This window comes from Megalopta genalis, chromosome 17 (assembly GCF_051020955.1).
Source record: "Megalopta genalis isolate 19385.01 chromosome 17, iyMegGena1_principal, whole genome shotgun sequence".
Lineage (NCBI taxonomy): Eukaryota > Metazoa > Arthropoda > Insecta > Hymenoptera > Halictidae > Megalopta > Megalopta genalis.
In genome coordinates this window covers 3309126-3330141 of record NC_135029.1, presented here as the reverse complement: position 1 = coordinate 3330141, position 21016 = coordinate 3309126, and the positions used below count along the sequence as shown (strand labels likewise).

The 21016-nt window shown below is 34.3% G+C and overlaps 3 protein-coding genes and 1 long non-coding RNA gene across 11 annotated transcripts in view; 1 reads left to right on the top strand and 3 right to left on the bottom strand.

Annotated features, from left to right (window-relative positions):
* Window positions 1-13744, bottom strand: part of qtc (GRIP domain-containing protein quick-to-court) — a 48403-nt gene extending 34659 nt beyond the window's left edge. For 2 of the 4 annotated variants that reach the window (XM_076527112.1, XM_076527115.1), the window contains exon 1: window positions 13326-13742. The gene's annotated coding sequence lies outside the window, so the exon portion shown is untranslated. Of the gene's footprint in view, window positions 1-13325 lie in introns of all 4 variants that reach the window. The other 2 variants (XM_076527114.1, XM_076527113.1) reach the window with 2 other exon arrangements.
* A 280-nt stretch (window positions 13745-14024) lies between these two features.
* On the bottom strand, window positions 14025-14711 carry LOC143260719 (uncharacterized). The gene is made up of 2 exons (XM_076527119.1): window positions 14572-14711; window positions 14025-14488 (listed from the first exon to the last, which is right to left on the bottom strand). Exons 1-2 carry the CDS (start codon window positions 14617-14619, stop codon window positions 14231-14233), a joined length of 306 nt encoding a protein of 101 aa, XP_076383234.1. The 5' UTR covers window positions 14620-14711; the 3' UTR covers window positions 14025-14230.
* Window positions 14664-16177, top strand: LOC117222882 (uncharacterized). Of its 2 annotated transcripts, XR_013035008.1 has the most exons (3): window positions 14664-14779; window positions 14895-15231; window positions 15310-16177. It is a non-coding gene; the product is annotated as an uncharacterized LOC117222882 (long non-coding RNA). The 2 variants fall into 2 exon arrangements; XR_013035007.1 differs by lacking the exon at window positions 14664-14779 and having other exon boundaries at window positions 14800-15231.
* An 8-nt stretch (window positions 16178-16185) lies between these two features.
* Window positions 16186-20074, bottom strand: LOC117222880 (coatomer subunit gamma). Of its 4 annotated transcripts, none has more exons than XM_033474878.2 (7): window positions 20011-20074; window positions 19692-19918; window positions 18390-19485; window positions 17705-18287; window positions 17305-17624; window positions 17034-17223; window positions 16186-16956 (listed from the first exon to the last, which is right to left on the bottom strand). In XM_033474878.2, exons 3-7 carry the CDS (start codon window positions 19334-19336, stop codon window positions 16570-16572), a joined length of 2427 nt encoding a protein of 808 aa, XP_033330769.2. In that variant the 5' UTR covers window positions 19337-19485; window positions 19692-19918; window positions 20011-20074; the 3' UTR covers window positions 16186-16569. The 4 variants fall into 4 exon arrangements, with proteins under 4 accessions (XP_033330769.2, XP_033330766.2, XP_076383226.1 ...); XM_033474875.2 differs by having other exon boundaries at window positions 19730-19918; XM_076527111.1 differs by having other exon boundaries at window positions 19692-19792; window positions 20011-20067.
* Between the last annotated feature and the right edge of the window lie 942 nt (window positions 20075-21016).

The window sequence follows — 21016 nt, the reverse complement described above, 5'->3', positions numbered from 1 at the left end:
GGAAATTCCATTACGAAATGTTTACGTTCACTATATTTTGTTTAATGTCCATCGGGAAGCGAAGAAGAACAACATAAAACAGTAAGCGTACTACATTGCTCTATAAGATCAATACATATAACCTCGACCTCGTGCAATGTAACTTTCATGTTCATGTATACGTAACACACATGTATACCAACTCTTTTCGAAATGGCCGTTGAGAAGAACGTCCTGATCAAGGAACTGGACCATGTAACTGTTTTCTTAGAAAAACATTCAGTTTGACGATGAAGTTGCATCACGATGTAAAATATCAATGAGAGAGAAGTAACAGTATTTCAATCTTAAAACTTCATAGGGAACTATTGAATTGGCCAATCTTGCTTTTATCTTCGGTGAAATAGCATTAATCATGATGTGAAAATGAGTATTTGAAATAAATAAATAAATTCGAAAGCTGTTGAAAAATTATAGGACGAAGTAATCTTTGATTTAGTAATATGAAACTTATCCATTTCCTCGAACGAAGCAGGAAGTCTTTAACCAACTTAATGTACTGTCTGATTTATGCAACTGTAACAAGCTGTGCCTCTTTCGTCTGCAGATTAACAATGTTTCAAAAATTGTTAAAGGAAACATGCATAAATATAAATACATGGATAGTTATGTAATAATGAACAATAATTGCATGGCTACAATAATGCATTTGCACTATTTTCAAAAATAAAAGCCAACTTTCGTTTGATTATTAATCATTTTCTCGATCATATTACGTTAATATTTTTTTACTTAAAATGGTGCGAGGATCCAATAAACGAAAAAAAAAGAACGATTTCCATTTAAAATGAAAATGTAATGCAAAGGGTAAGTCCATTATTGTACTTTCAAATGCATGATTGTAAATATGTAGGCCACTTGGAATCATTCATCATCTTCATTATTATTAGACTGTGGATCTGTATGCAAAGTAAATACACATTTTCTGCGTTTGTTGCGAGAAAATGGAGTAACTTAGGATTGCATTCTTGCATCCTTTAAACTTGCATTCTTCCTTTAAAAATTTTAGGACGTCGAAAATATTACATCGACGTTATTAAATGTTCCTAATTTGTCTACCCTTTCGTATTATACATACTCATTTTAACCATAAATGCATGGATTTCAAAGTCTACTATAGTTGCGTGAATCATCGCCTACGGTTGAAATGATTTTCAGGAACTTTCTATGCGTTTCGATGGATTCCATAAGCGTGAATTGCATTTACTTTTCAATATACAGTCAGCTTCGAAATTGCCAAGCATCGTTGACCTCATCCAATTCGATGGCACGATAAGTCATCAAGAATAATCCTTCAGAAGTCTAACCCAATCACACCTAACCGATATCCATTCTAATTGTCTCTGGTCTAACCCATTTCTGTCCTCCGTTGGTGCCACGGTCAATAAAAGTCTCTTAGTCATCATTGTTTTGAACATAACCGATCTTCGCCATTAGCGTTGCGCCGGCATTTAGTAATAATTTTATCTCCGTAACTCGCTATATTTTGATAAGACATTGAAACACTGAAATACCGACTTCAACATTATTTCGTCGTTTCTTAATAAACACGTACCGCGTCATGTGTTATCGTTTCAAGATTTTATCAGTGACTACGTTATACTTTCCGTTGTTATTATTATATAAATTTACAAACGCGAGGCTTAAATACAATTAAGTATTGATTTATTTAAGCACTGTATATATTGTATAAATATACATATAATACATAATATACGCGCCGTTTTAATTTTTGCATCTGAGCTTATAACAAAAGCTTAAAAATGTCATTTTGTGAATCTTGATAACTTATATCCATGCTGCAAATAAAATCGAAATCGGTTGACATTCTTATGAGTTACAAACAATTCAAGATCGCGAAAATCGCAGTTTTGTCTCGAACTTTTACACTTTCGACCAATACCGGTCAGACATGCAGCTTGGCTCTGCGTTCACCGATTTCGATGAAACTTTCAGCATGCATATATGTTATCGAGATAAAAGACGTGCAAGTTAAAATTATCATTGTAAATATCATTTGTCGTTTCAAGTAATAGCAAAATTAAAAGGAAGTATTACAGTCATTGCGTAATAGGCTAGTATCTCTGTCATCTAAAAAAATCTTCAAATCATGTAGTCCAGTTCTAAAAAGATTACACCGTTTTAAAGGATACTTTAAAGGATATCGACTATACATATATGTATACGTCGTAAACGTATAAATATAAAACATTTTTACAATTTTGGAAACATTCAAGTGTCATTTCAAATGTCCGTTGAATTTTTATAGACCACCGTTTGGACATAATTTATCGACGTCTCAAGCTATAGAATTTTTTTGTAAGAGAATCCCTTTCGAGAGCTTCAGTGCGGTCGTAAAGTAACAATACTTTAAAGAGCAAAAACACAGGATCGTATCTTTCTCGATGACACTTGATCCACCATAAAGCTACGTGAAACAGAAAAGCAGTATTTTCTTGGCATATCCTTGTGCAAGGATCCTGCATAGTTTGCTTGAGAAAACGATATCATAGAGGCAATATATCTTACACGATGTAGAACAGAATCCTAAATTAGTAATTTGCCTAATTCCGCTAAGTGATTCGAATTTTTCGGATTTCTTTGACAGAGCATTGCAGCAGATTAGTTATCGAAAATTTAGTTAATCGATTTCTCAATAATTTGTATTACAAGGGACCTTTTAGTTTGCCAACAAAGTTTTGTTTCACTGTCGAGGACATCGAAGTTGGTAAATCGAGTTCGTTTTTTAATAATAATAGTTACCTATTTATATTTTATATAAAATTATTCTAACGGGTTTTTAAAGAGGACAATAAAGATTGAAACAATAAGTCAGTTATAGGGATTTATTGATCTGTTGCAATCATGCAGGCCTTCTACTGGTAATTGTTAAATAAATTATTAATTCAATTATTGGCACATACTTAATTAATCCTCTTTCTTTAATAACAATCGATTTTATTCATTCTGCTTTATTTGTTTACGTAATAGATTTCATTGGTTTAACACAGTGGATTTTATTCAACACGAATAAGAGATTTTATTGAATTTATTTAAAACAGTCGATTCAAAATCTCGTCTAAATTGATAAATTAGAATATCAAAGACTTTTTTGGGAATGTACACCATGTTGTCACAAAATAATTTTATATATGAAGAAAAGCGTCAAAAAATTGCTTATCATTTAGTGAATATACATATATCTCCTAACAATTTATCATTTATGTTCCAAGATTCTCTTAAAAGTGGCATATGTTTCTGTTGAAAAATTATTAGGAAAATCTCATAAAGTATTTGTATGAAGCGCGATTGTTATCAAACGTGAACGAATAAATTAAAAATCTAGAAATATTGTAGAAAATCTCTGCGTAATACAGCGAACAATTGACCTACAAAGTACGTCCGCAGAAGATAGACATCCCGTTTCCTTGTCGATACAGAAATGGTTTGACAAAATGAGTGACGCGGCCAACAGTAGTCAACGCAGGACAAGGTCACCCTCGTGGCACTCAACGTAATGAAGTTGCTTAAAGTTTAGAACAATTGCAAACATAGCACATTTTTTCTTGCAATTTCGAAACTGTATTATAAACGAAATGTGATTTTTAACTTCAATGAACGACTATTATAACGATCAGATTTTCTCCTATATTATTATAGAAATCAACAATTAATTTTGTTTCTCGAATTTTGTGACCAGTACCCTAATATTAATTGAATATTCTATTTTCAACAGATAGAAAATCGATTTTTCAATTTTATTTTCTTAAAATGTAACACGTTGAAGATGTAATCTCGAAATTTGATGCTTCAATTTGAAAGAATAATAAAGTTATAACTATTTTAACAACGCACTGTACACAATGTTAGGAATAGCAAAACTTTAATGCGAACGTGTTCGCTGTTACCTGTTTACGTACAAATCAAGAAAACGAGATGAAACCTTGTTCCTACATAATCTTGTGAAATATGAGCTTTTACTTACGATCCCCAATATACAGGATGCTATGACAGAGCCAACGATCGTGATGTTTTGAGTAATCCTTTACTGACGATAACTAAGTACTTGTTAATAAGTAATCACCGAGTTCAACACTTATTACTGACACGAATAAACTTTAGTAATTCGAACAGAGACCCTGTCTAAATGTCGATCGTGCAGAGGTTTGTTATGTTCTGTTTATCTGCGCGTGTTTAGTGGTGCCTGTCGCAGAGTGTCTACATTTTCATTGGTGGTTGAATGTTAAGGGTGGTGGAAATTTGGTAGTGTCCACTAGAGGGACGAATTCTTCGCCGAAAATTTGTATCTATTGTTCCGGTATACCTAAGCGTCCATAGCTTAGTCATTATAATGTTTACGAATCTAAGGACCCAAGTCTATGACTCATTAGCCTTGCAGAAGCTTATGGTTGTTGGATTCATGCCTACCCGCATTGGATTGCACAGAGGGTGCAGAAAACGGAGATAGAAAGTGAACATTTTTTCAACAGTCAATAGTTTCTGACAACTAATTGAAATGTTCATATTTGACATTCAGGGCTTGGAAGAAACTAATGTGTTTAACCCGAGAAAGATAACCTACGTCGCAGAGGCGCCTGCGAAATAAACAACTGACTGCACCGTGGATGACGCAAAGACTGGAAGCACCCACTTTGCCAAGGCATATGCGAAGCAACATTGAAAATATTCTTCCAAAATCTGCTGTACAGGCTTCCACAGATGATGAAGAAGAACCCTCAGCCAAAAAAAGGCGTTATTGCAGTCTTTGCACGTCTAAAAAGAAAAGAATGTCAAAGATGACCTGTGCCAAATGCAAAAAGACAGTTTGTGGTGAACACAAGAAAGACGTTTGTCATGACTGTCTCTAAAGAAATTTTTTATAATATTATAGTTTTTTTTACACTGATTATATTATAGTCTACTAGTTTGTAAGGATAAAACACTATTTTTTGTGATATTTTACGGGATTTGTTCCCATAAACCGAAGACTGTTGATTTTTGTTAATTTTTCATAGAGGTCTAGTGATTTAAGTTTAAAATTACTCAAAATATAAAAAAATATAATATAAATGCATTTTATTTTTACAATAATGCCAAACCTTTAAAATGACTAGATTAACTTAAATAAATATCCATTGTTAGTATAAAATTGACGCCTTAGAAAAGCATGCGCCTCTGAAGCGTATGGTTATCTTTTACGTACGTTGTCATATGGTTATCTTTCTAGGGTTAAACGGAGTACCTTAGAAGATATATTGAAGAAAATTGATAAATAAAATTACAAAAAGATCATAAGAATACTCAGTTATATTTTTGGATAAGAAATTTCATACATTATATGCCTGCGTTATACACTCCCTCGAAGCCTAGATATGATTCCCTCTGTTTCAATCATTATCAATCACACTTATCCTTTCCGTTTATTCCTAACCACGGGAGCCTATTCAGTCGATGATGTGATATATGAGCCGTTTATTTTGAAAGTGGCATAAGTCACTTTGTTTTTAAGTCGATATATTTAAGGGTTTGCGTTTTAACACGTTTCAAAATATGGATGCTAACTTTCGAGAAGATTTACTTGTATTTGTTATCTCAGGATACTGATATTTTTCTCAGTATAAATAATTTCCTACAAACATTAAAAAGTCACCACTTTTCATTACGGTAAAGTGACTTATGCCACTTTCAAAATAAACGGCTCATATGCTTCACACTCATAGATAAAAATGACAAAAGAGAAGTTCATACTAACATATACTCATGAGCAAAATTAAGAGATCGAAAAATTGCCAACGTTTGAACTGCTACAACTGCGTTAAAAAACATCGTAGAGAGATGGATCTTTGCTCATTTTAAAGGGCAGAATGTCTTCTTCTTGTCTTTTGTCACAATTTTATTTCGAGATGCTTTTTTTACTCGACTGCTGGATGGAAATGTGAAAGTACTTTTATTTTACAAAAATTCCCCAATTTCATACGTCTGCGCGGAGTTTAATGAATTTTTGTTAGGTTTTCTTCTGTAACGAGATTAAAGACGGAGGTCTCCCCTTTGCGACGACCATCTAAAAATTTGTGTACGATCTTTTGTTCCCGAGTTGTCGCCCATTGAATGAAGACTACAGAACTGGAGAAGGATAACTCGAAGTGCCTAACGTTTACAAGTAGGAAACTATGCGAATAACAATGTCAAAAGATAATAAAGCAGCGGGGAGAAAATACGTGATTTGAAATATAATAACACATTTTCGACGCAAACATACACTAAACATAGACGAAAGGCACTTACACAATACAAGTCCGACCGTGCAACATCCTCGTCGTGTACCTTGAGTCATGAGAATGCTGGCGGCACAGTTTTCATTAAAAATGCGATAACTCAGGAACGAAAAATCTTACATGAACTTTTAGGAGACCGTCGTAAACGAGAGACCGCCCTCTCTAATTCCATTACAGAAATGAACCCGATAAAATTATATTAAAATCCGTGCAGACGTTTGAAATTGGAGAATTTTCGTAAAATAAAAGTACCTTCACATTTTCACCTCACATTCGCGAGTAAAAGAACATTTCTTAATAAAATTTGAATCCCTTAATTTTGCCCATGAGTATGTGCCTGATACGATTTTATTTTACTGTGTCTAACTCGTTGATTGTACCGTTGTATTTGTTATTGTTCAACACTTCATCTAAGAGAAGCTTATTCACGATTTGTTAATAAAAATTTTTGTTAGTATTCTTTTCTTCAAGTCTACCTACTTTTAGTAGTAATCGTAATTTAGTAGTCTTTAGAGTAATAATTTAGTAATCGTTTTTTACCGGACTTTGAATTTTATATCAGAAGAGAACTTAGAAAACCAAAACTATTTTACTGTATAAAATTACGTAACACTAGTAACTGTTACACTTTAGTAAAAGTGTAAAATCATATAGGAGTTACTAAATTATTATTCTACTAAATTATTAAAGATTATTCTATACTAAATTATTAAAGATTATTTATCCATTCACAAGGTGTGAAATTACATAAATATATTTTATGAACAAGGCAGTTTGAATAACCGATGTATTCCGATAACAGGGTAACGATGACAACTATGTAGTTGTACCTCCCACCGTGTTTCTTATTCATTCGAATAATCGAGGCTGCAGATCGGATAACTGAGGTTCAAATGCCTATCACTGGTAACGCGAGAAAACAGATACAGTTACCATTTTACCGTTGGGCGTCTGTAATCTAACAACATCAATCGAAATATAGAACGATTTTCATCATTTGTAATACTATTATTAAGAATTAATTAGTTCGTCTGTTGTTCTTAAAAATTATTGTGCTATGTTACTAAGCATGAATTGTTTCGCTAATTATTCTGTTTTGCAATTTAATTATGTACTTATGTATAGGAATACACGTTCGTATAATTCAATTTATTTACAATCGAGAAGTGAATAATAACTTATAATATATTTATTTACAATTTATAAGCGAATAATAGCTTAGAACATATTCATTTACAATCTAAATATAAGCGAATAACAGCTCATAATATATTAATTTATAACTTACAAACGAACAATATTTATTTACCGACACAATTATTTTATTGGAAAAGAGAGCAATTGATTAACACGAGTAACTTTACATTTGCTTAGAGACCTTTTCTAACAATAGTCGGTTGTGCAATTATAATTTTATCGGGAAAGCATTGATGTTTGAAATCTATAAGGTAACATTCAGTTTTGTCGCAATAAGAAAAATGATTATGATGCTGGCAGATAACTGCGAGCTGGAGGCAGTCACGTGTACGTACTATGATGGCAACTGATAACAACTGGCTAGCGAAATCATACGGCCGTAATGGCGACCTATAAAGAAGGATTTTCCTGACACAGGCACAACTATGAATGTAATTTGTATGAAATGTTTTTCTGAAAGATTTTTTCGATGCGGGAATGAACTTACTGAAACGTATGCATAAATACATGATTAAACTACAAGAAAACATTTTTTTTCATGTCCCATTTGCTTATTTATTTATTGGTCAGAGTTCATATATATGCTATCTTAATTTTTAATCTGAAATTTGTAATTGTTAAACATTTTTCTAAATCTGTACTAAAGACAAAACAAAATAACAAGAAAACAATGCAGAAATAACAAGAATAGGAAATAGCAGAAACAGTTTTAAAGATATAATTAAGAAAAAAGAAAAACAATAAAAAGTGAAGTTACTTAACTTAACTTTTTAAGCGTTTTTACTACTACTATTGAACTCTCTGCCTGTTCCCCGTGTAATTAGGTACTTCAACACTGTTTCGTCTAATTTCTTTGTTTCAATCATTCTTTTTCCACCAGAACTGGTAAACATTACAAATTCCATAAAATAAAATACTACAGATAAAACACTCTAGCGTAAATAAAACGTATACTAAACATATACTAATCAAAATTGTAACGAAGAAAGTAAAAAGTCGACATGTTTTATTGTTTTGAATTCTCTTTGGAAAATTGCGAGGAGAAAACTAATGGACTCAAAGTAAATGAAACTAATCCATTTTTAACGTGACACAATATATTAAATAATTTCTATGTACTCTCACTATACAATATATCACTGGTGGTTACCTTGGTTACCTTACTTTGTTATTTATGTCGTTAAATTACAATGTCTTCAAATTAGTGTTAGCTATCATTTACATTAAAATAAAGAATATATCTGAAGACCCGATATTTTTATTTGTACATTGTGTGCATTCGTTTAGACGGCAAACTTTATAACAGTCAAAAAGATATATAGACCGTCCACTGGCTAAGTGGATTTTCTGAAATCTTAGTGTCAAAGCAACTAGTTAACTCTAACTTTTTAGATTTAAAATAAACGTTGTTAATGGAACGTTTAACACCACGAAATAACAAAAATTCTTTTAGCCATGAAATAATAGTTAATTTATCACTGTATATCTGTATTAAATAATTTATCACTGTACATGTATATTAAACAATCTATTATTATACATGTATATTAAACAATTTATTACTATATACATACATTTTAGGATGTTTGTTAGACTCTATAAAGTCGTAAATATTCGTACAACTTTTAAAAAGAAATAACTTTTTCAAAATTGTATCAAATGACTTGAATTATTTTAAAATATTAAAGGGACGAGTTTACTACACAAATGATTAAGTGACTTTAACTATTTTATCAGAGGCTGTATCGAAAATTTAAACAATGTATTTTGTAGGTCTCGGCGATTTATATGCAATCTGCATACTTCGCTGAAATCGATTGCCGCATGATTTTTAATTGTTTGCATGTCGTAATAACGTCAACCGATTTCGATGAAAATTTGCAGCATACATATTAATTACATATACCTACATAGTTCTGACCAAACCTGTTAAAAAGACATCATCTTTTCATCATTCCAACTAACTGCAATTTTCGCAAAAATTTGTTTAAACGTTGTCTAATGAATTATTTCTCCGACACCTAAAAAAAACTCAAGTTATTCAATCCAATTTCAAGAAAGTTATTCCGTTTTAAAAGGTGTCCAAATAATTCAGTGAGTTACTATACTATTTCAAACGAAATTTAAAGAAGCTATATGTACCGATCCACAACTAATTGTCTTTTGTGACGACAACCGATGTGACAAACGAATAGCTCATACAGTAAAACGTTTTCAAACTATCTTTTCATCGATAGATCCGCCTTTGTTTTTAATAACGGCCTCGCAGATGCGGGGCATTGCAGCGACGAACTTTTCCAATTGTTTCGGCTGTACAGCGTTCCACGTATCCTCCAATATTTGCCAAAGATGTTTCTTCGTGAACGGGTAGTGCTGACGAACGGTCCGTTCCATTTCATCCCACAGAAATCTCATCGGACTTATATCCGAGGATTGGTCCGGCCATTCCATATTTTCGAACACTATTTCTGTCTCTTCCTGGGCAGGCATAAACGGGGACGTATACACCGCGAAATAGAGTTTCGAGCTGCTCTCTTGCTGCATGATGAAAGTGTCTCCCGCTAACCGAAGTCCCGACGGTATACCATGTTTTTCCATAATGATCTCATATTGGTCCTGACTAATTTCTTCTCTAGTCAGAACCAGATCACCGACGCCTGCTTTAGAGAAGCATCCCCACACGAAGACGCTTCGTTTCATTGCAAATGTGTCGAATTTGGTCCGGCCGGTCCAAAGGACTTTGCTCCAGTCTTGGATCGTCCAACTTTCGTGCGTTTTGGCCCACTCCAAACGTTCCTTGCGAATCCTCATCGATAGCAACGGTTTGCTCGTGACAACGTACTCGTACACTGGAGTTCTTAGTCTTCTTTTGATGGAATTTAGCGGCACTTCGTTTGACCTTCCTTGATTGACACGTCTTTCGTCCTTCCTGTTTCGTCGTCTTCGTCTGGTCAACCGTGGCACCTTATCTAAATCCTCAGTACTAAAATGTTTTACCGCGTGCCGAACACCGGTGCAAGAATTACTTAAAGTTTTAACGGCACCTCGCGAACGATATCGCTTTTCGTGAGTCGTGGTAACTCTGTTTCTCGGTTTAAGCGTCACTTTCAATGTCTTTTTTGTCATCTTCGAGTGTGTTGCGCACAAAGCTCCGTTGAAAGATCTTTACTAGGTGATTGATTATGCCCGAATGACTGCAATACCAAGAAAACGAGCATTTTATGCACTTTTGTTGGAGGTGAATGCATTTAATTGGAATTCTGCATTGACTCATGTTTCCTTTCGTGTACCCAGAAGTATCGGGTTCTTTTGGGTTAATGAAAACATGTGGTTCAGCTGTACTATATATTCCTACCCTTTCCACTCGGTAAAAATGGTAGAATATTCGTGATCAATATATGTGAAGCACGAAGGATATTGTTAAAATTGCACAGACATATCGTGGTTAGATATAAATAGTAGGTACTAACGTATTGCCTGATAAATGTAAACAATAAAACTTAGATAGCTAGATGATGTTTTAGTGCGATTGGGAGAGACAATTTCTTGTATAAAAATTAACTTATCAGATAGCATGTAATTCGTTCTGAGAAATAATGCTTTTTGGAAATGTTAAATAATACATTGAACTTTTCAAACTTTTCAAACTTTTCAATAGCTTGTAAAATTATCAGTAAATGTATGTTTACGAGATTAATAGAAAATAGTTGTGAACCAATTCTTAATTTGACTACCGTTTAATAACAGAAACGTACATTTGCTAAAGTTATTAACGCTCGAACGATAGAACTTTTGACAAAAATACAGCTAAGCATGCTTAGGATCGAGTTTTAAACTATTTTAAATAAATTTTTTATCCAATAATTGCGACTATAAAAAAATGGACAAACCGTGTCATATGTACAATCATCAGATCTTTTCCTAAGAGACTCATCCTTGACTTGCAATAAGAGATTTATCCTTGATGTGTTAGATGACACAGTTTTTAGTCTTTGAATTTCCACGAGGCTATAAATTCAGTTATCTTTTTTTACCTAATTAGAATAAATTTGTCTTGCTTCCAATATGAAAATAAAAATTGATTACACTGTCGCGACAAGTTATAAAAATGTGAAAAATGCCGGTCAATGAAGCTGATAACGTCATTATGAATATTTATAAAGTCGTATGTTTAAAGGGAATGAGATTGTCAAATACGTTTCGTATACACGGAAACACCTTTCAAAAAGCTGAATTGCTTTATAAATGCAATTGAAATGCCTATAACTTTCAGAAATGTGAAAACAGAAATATTTTCTATTAATTATAATGTTCATTTATTATATTAATGTGTTCAGTTGTTGTATTTTTACATATTTATATCCTTCATAATATTCTAATAATAGAAGGGGAAATTTACATTTGATTGCTATTCTGATTGTGTGTCATTATATTTACATTACTGACGCAGAAGGAAATTCGATCAATTGTAAGTACAACATATGGTAAGAAAAAATAAAAACAATCGCGAAACTAACACCCCGAAAAAACGTTATAATCGTGATTCACGTTAATATCTTCTTGTTTGTCATGTACTCGTAATATTGTAATTAATTTATAAAGAAAATGCTTTCTAAAGTATAGAATATCATGTTGTAAATATTCAACTTAAAAGATCTTAACATTAATTCAGTATTTAAAACTTTATCTAAATTTTTAAATAATCATAACAATTATCAGCGATCATAATCTGATGATAAAAATATTGATACTATAAACTTTCACTTTAAATTGGCCTATACGAGATCTATACAAGATCATCTATTTTTGTGATTACAATCCATTTCGAAATTTCAAATCGTGAAGAGTTTTTAATACAATGTAAATACTTCTTAAATTGTAATGTTATCTTGCAAAAGTCAAACAACAGACTTTTCGTCTTCTAAGAGTGGATGCTTTCTTATCAAAACGTTTATGATCTTGTGCTTAATGCCAGACGTTTTCGCTTATCTTTACTTTATACGAAGTCCGATATTTGTTGCACGCGTTACGCGTGAGATGAACTTAACCTGGGTGAAAGGCTTTTAACACTAATATATGTATGTATATAGATATTTTCACGATGCATATATCACCGCACAGCTGTTATGAAATAGCGAAGAATGCGGAATTCTGACATTCGGCGACGTTTAAGATTCAAAACGCTATCGTTAGTATTGACATGCGTTACAAATTTATGCATTACTGTGTTATCGTATTACACATCGGAACCAACAAATTAGAGCAAGGGAAGGTCTATCGGAATGAAGTAATCGATCATTTGGTGTCCTATTTCAAGAACATGCTGCGGTATTGTAAAGCGTCCATATCGTCGCTACAACGATGCCAAAACAATGTCATTTCTTCCATTTTAAGTTCAGTAAATTCAATAATTTGACAACGAATCGAAACGATTTGTTAGTTCATTTGATAGTTCATGATTTTTTTACATATTTTTATTCCCGAGTGGCTACGAATCAACTGTTACGAAAATTAGTCAGCGAAAATAAAAGCGTCGTCTTGGTAATCTATCAGGATGAGGTAATCAACACATGTAAAGCGGACATACGTATCCTTTTTGCACTTTCTTTATTTATTCGCTGAAATAACTATTTTGTAATGAAATAGGAATTGACATATGTTTCGACAAATAAAATTGATCAACATGCATACATGAAATCTACTAGTTTTAGTAAACTACCGGTTTTATAAGCTCCTTGATAGTATGCTGTGTGAACGGGAAATAATTATCAATTAGAAAGTAGTAATTAACATGGTCACAGAACCATAACTTACCTTTAAATTATGAATTTGAAATAGTAACAGTTTCTTCCCTGGTGCAGTTCTTCAAATTTTGTCATGTATTATTTACCCGCAGGTATTAGCTAGTTTAATTATCAACCTTGTAATGAAAAATTTCCAAAACATTGTTGCGAATAAGGAAGAATCAGTTTCACTCTTTAATTTGTGCCACGCGAGCTTATCGCGTGTAGGAATTGAACATAGCTGCGAATCTAGCGGTCATGGATCTTTTATAGAATGATAATTGTTAGAACACATATGTAATAGACGAGTCACAGTCTACGATATATTGAATGTATATTTTAAGGTATGGATAGATCACTGTAAACTTTTTATATCGTGAACATTTCAACACTTTTTGTATACATTTGGAAGTGTGACTGCTACGAGAACATCAGTCACCCACGATCCTAACACGACTCGTGAAACAAACAGTGTTACGTTATAGCAAAAGAAAATCACGAGATGTCGCGTCGTATCACGAGCACCGATCATTGACAGTATCGTGATTTTTGTATACTAGCGCGATCTTTAAGAAGCTAGAGTAATCGCGAAACTTTACGGATTCAGCAGGACGGTACCTGTTGTACAGATTTCGTTACACAAATGGTATTATCTAGAGATGTATAGCTGCTTGATAAATACGAGATGGAGCCACCGGCGTTTTCTATTAGGAATGAAAAAGAAATTCAATTCAAATAGAATAACCTGCCACGAGCGACAATTTTATCAATAAACAATGAATTTTCAATAAACAAATATATAAGAAACTAGGAGCACGTGCCGTTCATGGCTGCCAAATATCAATTGGCATAAATACTCAAAGAATTGCTCTAACTCAATGTGCAATGGCTTAAACAATTGTTCTTTAATTGCCCATTATCGACCTGTAATTGCTTTTAATTGTTTCTTAATAGTTTTTCAGAAATTTCCGAAAAAACTTCTTCGGAGCAATTAAATATGTATTCTGTCTCCGATTCTGTTAGATCGAATTCAGACGATGATTTTAGTGTCGAATTGCAAATCAACACCTCCAACTGTGGTATATCTAATAACCGATCTATGATGCACCGTTCTCGTATTAAACTTCTTCGTTTTTTGTCAACTATCTGATTTACAGCTTTCAATAATTCGTCCACTGTCTGTGCCGAAGGAATCTGTAAACAATCAAAATTTCATCGATTAGATGCTGACGATCATTTGTAAATATTAACGTACGCAGAAATGCTTATATGATTACCTGAGAGATATCGAATGGTTCATTCATGGATGTATGCATGTATTTCATTAAGGCTACAGTAATATCTCTCTAATTGACGCCCAGATTGACCACAAAAATGGACAATTTGGGAAGAGGAGATACGATTATTCGAGTCTTGCGGTTTATTTTTATAGTTATAAATTGTCCACAATTATAACAGATGACAGATGGTGAGGTTGTACCAAGGGTAGGAGAATAGTGGAATCACTTTACTGTTGGAGCACGATCACGAACCTCGTCGTCAGAGTCTAACTGACAACGTGACAATAATATAATCCGTTTCATTTATAATCGCTTTCCAGGATCACGCAATTATAAATCGAACGGATGTGTCTGGATGACTGCTTGGAAGTTGGCACTTCTTACCCTAGCAAATGCAAAATGCGAACAGCGAGGGAAATATGTTCGCAGTCTTCAATGAACTCGCAGAGATGTGCCAGACCTGTTTTGCGATCTGCAAAACAGTTGAAGAACACTAATGGACAAAAACAGAAAACAAGAAACTAGGAAGCCGAAGATTACTATGATTCGGACGAGGACAATTTTTTAGATAGGACAGGATCAATAGAAAGAAAATGTGAACAAAGAATGCGGCTGGCTGGCAAATTGGAAGAAAAAGTGGAAACATACAATTCCTTAGTAAGCTTGACAATTGTGCATTATACATTTCTCATAATAGACGTATCATTGTATCCGTAATTCTTGGATTTCTTTCAGCTTGAAAAGTATGCGAAAATTCTAAAACAGATTTCGCATCTGACAGATTCGATTAAGGTTATGTCAAGGTTATGTACGCATTCTTTGAATGCGTGAATGTGATTATGTATCAACATCATCCAAGTTGAGGAGCAATTGCCGTCTCCATAGTTTCGGTCGTCTAGAATTTACGTATGAATCGAGGATAACGGGGAGCACGTATGATTAAAACCTCGAGCAAATATTCTTTTCAACAATTTTGTTTATTACTTTATTATTTTTATTTATGTTTATTATATTATTTATTTATAGTAGGTATTATATAGTAGTATTTATTAATTTATTATTTATTATTTATTATCAGTGAAAAAATAAGTAGTCTTTTCAACAGTTATCTCACACACATTTTTATCCTTTGACCACTTTCACAATTACACTATCGACGGTGCTTATAATAATTTTGGGCTTCGTTCAACAAATATACAGTAATAGTCAAAGCTTTAAGAGAATTTAAAAATACCTTGACATAACCTTGTGCAGGAAACTTCTGCTTCATCATGTTATCAATGAAAACAATCTAGTTTGAATAACTAATTTTCATACATAATAATTTTTTTTCATACATTTTCAACATGATAAACGCATAAAAAGTTTTTCATGCGATTTTATACTGTAACATGAGATTTGTTGATAATAGGATGTTTTTCTACTATAAGCAATATCAAAAAGTTGACGATCATATATCTCACGTCATCACGTCAATATATCCACTTTGCAAAATATTCCGGGTATTAATATGATCGATTTTTTCCGTTTGATCACGTGCGCTTGAATTGTACAATAGCTTAATGTGTATGTAATTACACAATAAAGGTATACACAAAACAAATGCAAGCGTTTCTTAAAAAACATTCTTTTTTCTTTTTTTACAGATGAAATATGTACAGATTTATTGTGTATTACGTAATAAAGTGACATGACGAAATACATTCGTTTTAATGTTGGATTGATTATAAGATACAGCGGGTCATACAACAAAACATCTCCCTATGTACGCATACGTAATTAAATAATGAAGATCTTAACGGACTCAGTTAAAATATAGTTTTATAATTATATGTAGAAATAGAGACTGCTAACAATAGCTCTGTGTTTTTTCGTTAATGTAATTTTATTCTTATAATACTAAAAATATCGAAATCGTGGTGACATAGATTATCGTTATATGTATATATGTAGACCCGCTGACCCCGAAGTATGATGAAATGTTTAGGTTTCGAATTATCCTACAGAAGAAATGATTAATTCTGCAACATCCGGATCTGAACATAGAACCGTTAATTGCATTGTCACCTGAGTGCCAGATAATGCTAATCTTGCACGTGCAAGAATTTCTTTATCACCTCTGAAATAACCGCCCAATAACAGATTATGCGCAGTAGCGCCCGATTGAATTCGATTCGTTCGGTCTACCTGATCCAGGCCCAAAAATTCAGTGAGAATTTGAACGGCTCCCTCCAAGCTAAATACAGATGGCCCTAAAGCAAACGTTTCCTCCAATTTGGTGTATCCCTGTGCGGTGCCTGCTGCCCATGCAGTATTGAAATCTGTACTCGTCTCTGACAATCCTCGAATTTGATCAGCTAGTGTCAACTCTACGATGTCCAACTAGAAACAGAAGCGAATACGCTCAAATATTGACTATTTGTTTTTTCTTTTCTAGTAGAAAGAGTAAAATGGCACACCATATACTCGTCCTTGTATGGTGGAAACTCCCCTGTGGTAGGATGAAAGTCTTGAGCCGTAAATCGCAGAGTTGCGGGAAGGGTTGTGATGCTAGCTTGAAGATCTTCTGGATATTTTAATACTGTGTACGTTGCTGCCGGTTCATAATAATGTAGAGCTGGACACGGAATTTCGCAGACCACCGTATAACTAAAATCAATAGAATATTGTCACTTCGAAAATGTTTTATATACTTTGTTATTCGAGTAAAGTATACAAAAATGTAATTACCCCTCACGAAATAGATCAAGAGCTACCGTTACATCCTCTAAACACTGATGGCGAAGCGTATTCATACAATCGAATTCTAAAACAACAAGATCTGAAAATGTATGCTTGATGCACTTTACGTGGTATTCTGTCTCCGATTCTGTTAGATCGAATTCAGGCGATGATTTGACTAGTATCGAATTGCATATCAACACCTCCAACTGTGGTATATCTAATAACCGATCTATGATGCATCGTTCTCGTATTAAACTTCTTCGTTTTTTGTCAACTATCTGATCTACAGCTTTCAATGATTCATCTACTGTCTGTGTCGAAGGAATCTGTAAACAATCAAAATTTCATCGATTAGATGCTGATCATTTGTAAATATTAACGTACGCTGAAATGCTTATATGATTACCTGAGAGATATCGAATGGTTCATTCATGGATGTATGCATGTATTTCATTAAGGCTATTTCTAAACCACGCACGGACAGATGGGGAGGTTGTACCAAGGGTAGAAGAATAGTGGGATCACTTTGCTGTTGGAGTATAGCGCAATAATAAGCCGCACGATCACGAACCTCGTCGTCAGAGTCTAACTGACAGCGTGACGATAAGACTAACACGTTTGGTAACAATGGAGGACACGCAGCAGCGAAACGTGCCAATGCGGTGACTGCAGCTGCTCGAACGCTGGCGCTCTCCAGGATCACGCGATTATAAATGAAACGTATGTATCTGGATGGCTGCTTGGAAGTTGGCCCTTCTTGCCCTAGCAAATGCAAAATGCGAACAGCGAGGGAAATATGTTCGCAGTCTTCGATGAACTCGCAGAGATGTGCCAGACCTGCTTCCTTTGCCTCAGCGTTTACTTCCATAACAGCAATTATTGTGTCCGCGATTGCTGCCTTGTATTCAAGGCCTCCCTCGTCTCTTAACATAGCAGACAGAAAATTCATAAGAACCACATGCTTGCGGGGGAACTTCTGACATAAAGCTCTAAAAAAAATTCAAATTAAAAATGAATTCGAATGAAATTCCTTGTAACTCATCGATCAAAAGTAACTCAATTAAAGAGGAACGTGTTCATTGGTTACTAACCTTATGGCTTGAACAACTATGACCTTAAATTCGTCTGAGATTTCGGATACGAAAGTAGCAATTTGTTTCATTAATCGATCTACCGAACTTTCCGCACCGGTTTTTAAAAGAGTGGTGATTGCTAGTGTAGCAATCGACCTGTTAGAATCTGTGATCAAATTTTCTAAGTCCAGGTTACAAGCTGTGACTTCCGCTGGGTGGATCATTGTAACCTTATTCAGTGTTCTAACTGCTGCAAATCTTAAAGCCGGTTTAGGCGATCCGCAAAACAGTTGAAGAACACTAATGGCTGGAGCTATGTCCCTAGAAGCAGCTTTGGTGAGGTTCACCAATCCATGCGCAGCCTCGTACACCACCATTTCCGATTTTTGTCGCAAACAACATTCAAGGAAACTTACTAATTCTTCGCTTCCGTCCAGTATTTTACATGCCATTCTAATTAACATACAAGCAGCATAGGGACTCTTTGGACTGGTTCTCATAAGTTTTGCAACTAACTTAACTACCGCATGTTTATCAGATTTTCGAGCTTGATATAAAACACCCAGAGCATGATACTGAACCATTACATTGTTGGAATTTAATGCTTCTTGGGCTTCGTTTGCCCATCTGCGTGCAACATCTTCAGATATATTGGTCAAATGTAACGAAGAAACCAGGGCTGCGCTAGAAACTGCAGGAGAACGATCTACGATAGCTTGCTTCATATATCGTTCAATAGCTGCTAACATTCCAGCATCCGTGATAGTACATAATGCTCTTATAGCTGCAGCTCTATACAAATCTTCTTTTCCAGTCATATCTTTCGTTAGACTAGAGGTCACTATGATCACATCTTCCGCCAAAGAACTGAGTTCTTTGATACCTAGATACACCAAACGTCTTAGCACAACATCCTTGGATTGAAACAATTTGGTCATAGCAAAAAATGCTTCTGTGGCCTCCATTGTCCCTAACTGTTCTCCTTGATTCAACAGGTACAATAGTTTTGTAAGAATGTGCGCGCATTTTATTGGATTAACTGGTGTATTATTAAAGGTACGTGCTTCCTGGAGAACAGTTGTCTTCCCCAAATTTTGGAAAGGATTCCCCCCACCTAAAGAAAAAAAGATTACGTTAAGTAAAACATGATAAAATCGACCATCTGAATATCACTCGGGTAAGAGATACAGATGGAAAGATTTCAGTTAAGAAATACTACAGTTTCTTCGAACTTTTACGAAAAAGTCTCAACCTGTTCGGTAGGAACTGTCACAAGAACGTGGCTGACCCGTTTAGTTTCAATTACAACTTAAAACTTACATTAATATGAGAGGTAAACCACGTATGTTCATAGTTACCATCTTCCTCCTCTTTCTTATCCCGTTTAAATGTATTCATTTTACAAAACCACAGCCAAGAAACTGAAAAATAGGATACACGTCACCTTAACTCTTTTACATCGCAATGGTTGGAACCATTGCGGACCATTGTGCATATTGTGCATGAGATGAGAACACTGCTGTGTCCACGATGGCGAGATATTGCAACTAAAAATATATATGTATTTTTGACTCCATTACAATTTTCTACATTACCTAACTTCGATAACACGGTATTTAATTGAAAGTTATCCACTTACACCGTGAAGTTATTACAGAAGGGTTATTACATAGTTAGAACGCTCCAAGCTCCAAGCTCCAAACCTGAGACAAAAAAATACATAAGATGTCAGGTCTTTGACACGGCTGTTCGCGTTTGATGGATACCGACCGTACGTGTAATTCAATGGGAATGTTCATACGGCAATTCTCGCAAGTCCCATTTGAATCTAACTTCAAATACAGTGTATTGAACGTGAATCGCGACACTCACAAATCACCATGTAAAAGAGGTCTAAGCGTACAACTAGAATTGAGTTTAAATAAGGTAGAATTTTCTACATTTTATCACAGGTGGCGTAACCAGTTGTTTGGCAGAAAAGAATTAAATAAACTGCCATATTGAATTTGAAGTCGAGCCCCCCTGATAGTATGTGATTACATTATTTCACTATTCCGGTCAATATCGATGCAAACTTCTAACCAACACGATTATTATTTATTAAATTAGCTTTGCGCATCATTCGTTGAACTGTGTTCGGACACGGAATTATTTAAATTAAAATATCATTTACGTACTTTGTTAATCTTCACTGTACACCTTGCTTAAAAATTTCATATGTTACACACAAGATGTCATGCACACTAGAAAATTAAAACGGCCGTCACGATTAAATTACTTACTATTTCGGGTCCGAAAAATTAGTAAATATTCTTCAGACGTTCTAAAGTAAAGGTGATATTTTTCTTAAAAATATCACTGTTACGCAGTAAAAAAAATCCGGAAAGTTCTCGCTTCGTGATTTGTTCAATACTTCGAACGCGGCTCGAGTCCGTCCCGACCATCTGTCAAAGCCTCGTGCTGCGGGCTCTCGAACTTCGCGCCGTCACCTCTCATTGGTCAGTGTTTTCCGTTAATAACTCGTAAACAAAGCCGCAGATTGCATTTTCGCAAAGGAAAAAGTTACTTCAAATGACCTCAGCTACCCCTCATTTTCGGCTGTTAAAATAATTGTGGAACACCTTGTATATCTGTTTATTGAAAAT